This window comes from Protomyctophum parallelum (genome assembly GCF_964188405.1).
Source record: "Protomyctophum parallelum genome assembly, chromosome: 16".
Taxonomy (NCBI): Eukaryota; Metazoa; Chordata; class Actinopteri; order Myctophiformes; family Myctophidae; genus Protomyctophum; species Protomyctophum parallelum.
This window is the reverse complement of record NC_139711.1, coordinates 38,381,549-38,384,040: the sequence shown is the minus strand read 5'-3', so window position 1 is coordinate 38,384,040 and position 2,492 is coordinate 38,381,549. Positions and strand designations below refer to the sequence as shown.

General features: G+C 45.5%; 1 protein-coding gene across 3 annotated transcripts in view; it reads left to right on the top strand.

Annotated features, from left to right (window-relative positions):
- The first annotated feature begins 1,198 nt into the window (after positions 1-1,198).
- The window catches only part of ablim3 (actin binding LIM protein family, member 3), a 104,602-nt gene continuing 103,308 nt past the window's right edge, over positions 1,199-2,492 (top strand). For all 3 annotated transcript variants that reach the window (XM_083786499.1, XM_083786498.1, XM_083786497.1), the window contains exon 1: positions 1,199-1,681. In XM_083786499.1, the coding sequence (XP_083642625.1) occupies positions 1,669-1,681 (13 nt within the window). In that variant the 5' untranslated portion in view covers positions 1,199-1,668. The remainder of the gene's footprint in view (positions 1,682-2,492) is intronic.

Below are 2,492 nucleotides of genomic sequence, written 5' to 3'. Positions count from 1 at the left end.
AGCCAATGGAACAGATGCAGCCTGCAGGCCATCTACGGGCGGAGTTTCAATTGGAGTTTTCTTCTTTCACAGACCCAAACGCCCCTGGGAGGAACTTGTGAATGTCGAGGGATACAGGGAGATATCTGGGCACCTCAAAGTAACATTGTCCGTCCAAAATCGTCTGAAGAAATAAAGTAAAGCATTGGTTCTCATGTTTGCTTCAGATCACCCCTGTAATCTTTTCATCCATGGCACCCCTGGCTGAATTACATTGTCATTTACTGTAACCCTGATCCTTGATAACATTGAAAATAACTTTATACTTTATAAAATAGCCCGTTCTCTTATAAAACAGCGCGTTCTCTTCAGCCTCCACAGCCTTCTCCATGGTAGTCTAGTGGTTAAGGATTGGCGCTTTCACCGCCGCGGCCCGGGTACGATTCCCGGTCAGGGAACACTGTTTTATGATTAATTCCTGTTCTGTTTTTTAACTATATAGAAGTGTCTATTTGTACGTCTCTAAGTGTTTTGATGAATTGAACAATGTGGACCCTGTTGTAAACAAGTGTAATGCTTAATTGGGTTGTCCACTCACAGTTAACAGTCTTTGTATTGAGTTTGTGCTTGAAATGTATTGTAATTATGCAAACTGTTAATAAATATTTAAATCAATCAATAAAAAATCTCCTTCTCCTTCTCACCGCCGGGTGACACACTTCATTTTTATGCTTGTCGGCAGCTTACATCTGCCGCGGAGGAGAGCGTCAGATGTAAGCTGGCCGTCGTGCCAGTCGTCGAAAACTAAATTATTGTAGCCTCGGCCGGGAAGTGAACCCGGGCCCTCCGTTCCAAAGGCACGTACGTTAACCAGTCGACTACACAGTCTTGACTCTATAGCCAAGTAGCAAGCCAGCCACATGTATCCTACACTTGAATGCGCCTTTGTCTGTGTCAACTGCTTGTCACTCACTTTTCACTCTCACGCCCACTTCGAAATAGAGGACTACAGGCCATAAATAGGCTTCCGTGTAGGGGACCGCCCAAAGCCCCGGAAGAAGTCAAAGTGTCGGCTCTCGGCAACCGAAAGTGTCGGCTGCCGACAAAAAATTCCGCTGTGGTGTGGCCACGGCCTAACACAAACACACACGCACACGCGCGCGCACTATAGCTATAGGAATCAGCCCCGGAGCTTTGCTTTGCTGCTGCTGACTGACACGAAGGTGGAATGCGACTGAGCAACATTGTATTGTCATCTCATCACCAGCTCAGTGTATAGGCTGACTGGCGTCAGTTTCGTTTCTTCCTCTCAGCCAACAACAGACGCCCATAATACAGAGAGAGATGCATGCGTGAGCCACGGGGATCCGTGCAACCTCTTCGTCTCTTTATTCCCTTTCATTGAGTGTTCTGTGTGGCTCTCTGCCTGCCCACCATCCACCTGACTGGAAGGGAAAGAAAGCAGCCCTATAGCTGTGTCTGTCGAGATGCACTGACTGCACAGTTACTGCTGGACAATTTATATCTGTAATTTATGTGTATTGTATTTGATTATCGCGCGGACAGCCAGCAAGAAGAAAGAAACAAAAGTGAACACACGTCTCCTTCGAGCTTTCATGGGATTATTTCCAAGGAAGCGGCTTTGTTTTGGATAACAAGTGAAGGACCGCCCGGCCGGCATCATTCATCATGAGTTCCAGTGGTAAGTCCGTTGGTTTCTTCTTTGCGCGCTCCGCGTCTTAATTCTTGGAGCTCACTGGGGACAATGCCCACGGGGACACATGGGGACAATGCCCACGGGGACACATGGGGACAATACAACTGTCGCACGCAAAAAAAGAGCCTCATATTATAATACATGCAAATCCAAATTGGCAAATGTTTTGCTGTGTAGCTCAAGCAGTTACACTGCCTAATCCTCATGTGTTGGCTCCGACTCCGAGAGTGTAAAATGGACCATGTTTTGTATACTCTCTGTGCCTGTGGCTATACCTTCCTTTGACAAAATCAAGAATATTTCTTGAATTGAGTAATGATGCCCTTTAAATTGCACACCGATCAGGTTCAAGGTTTGATCCTTTAAAGCAGTGGTTCTCAAGCCGGGGACCACCAGTGGTCCTTATGGGGGTCCCAGACTCCCAGCTAGACCACATGGACCCTTATAGATCTTTAACTCTTGAGAGTGCAAAATTAAACTGGTTTTAGGCTATTTTATGCTCTCAAGAGTTAAATTGTTGTAAAACAACTGTATTAGGCCTACTTTATTTACAAGAAGTCTACAAAATTAGAGAATAATTGTTATTTTGATCAACATTTGCCTGTTGTTTTGGGTCTGAGGGGCTAAAAGTCATCAAATGGTGGTCCGTGCATGGTGTTCCGTTTTGGGTCTGAGAGGCTAAAAGTCATCAAATGGTGGTCCATGCGGCTCAAATGCAGAATAAATAATGAAAAAAAAAAAACCACTGCTTTGAAGAACACCTGCTGACAACAAAAGTGGCGAGTTCACAGGTGTT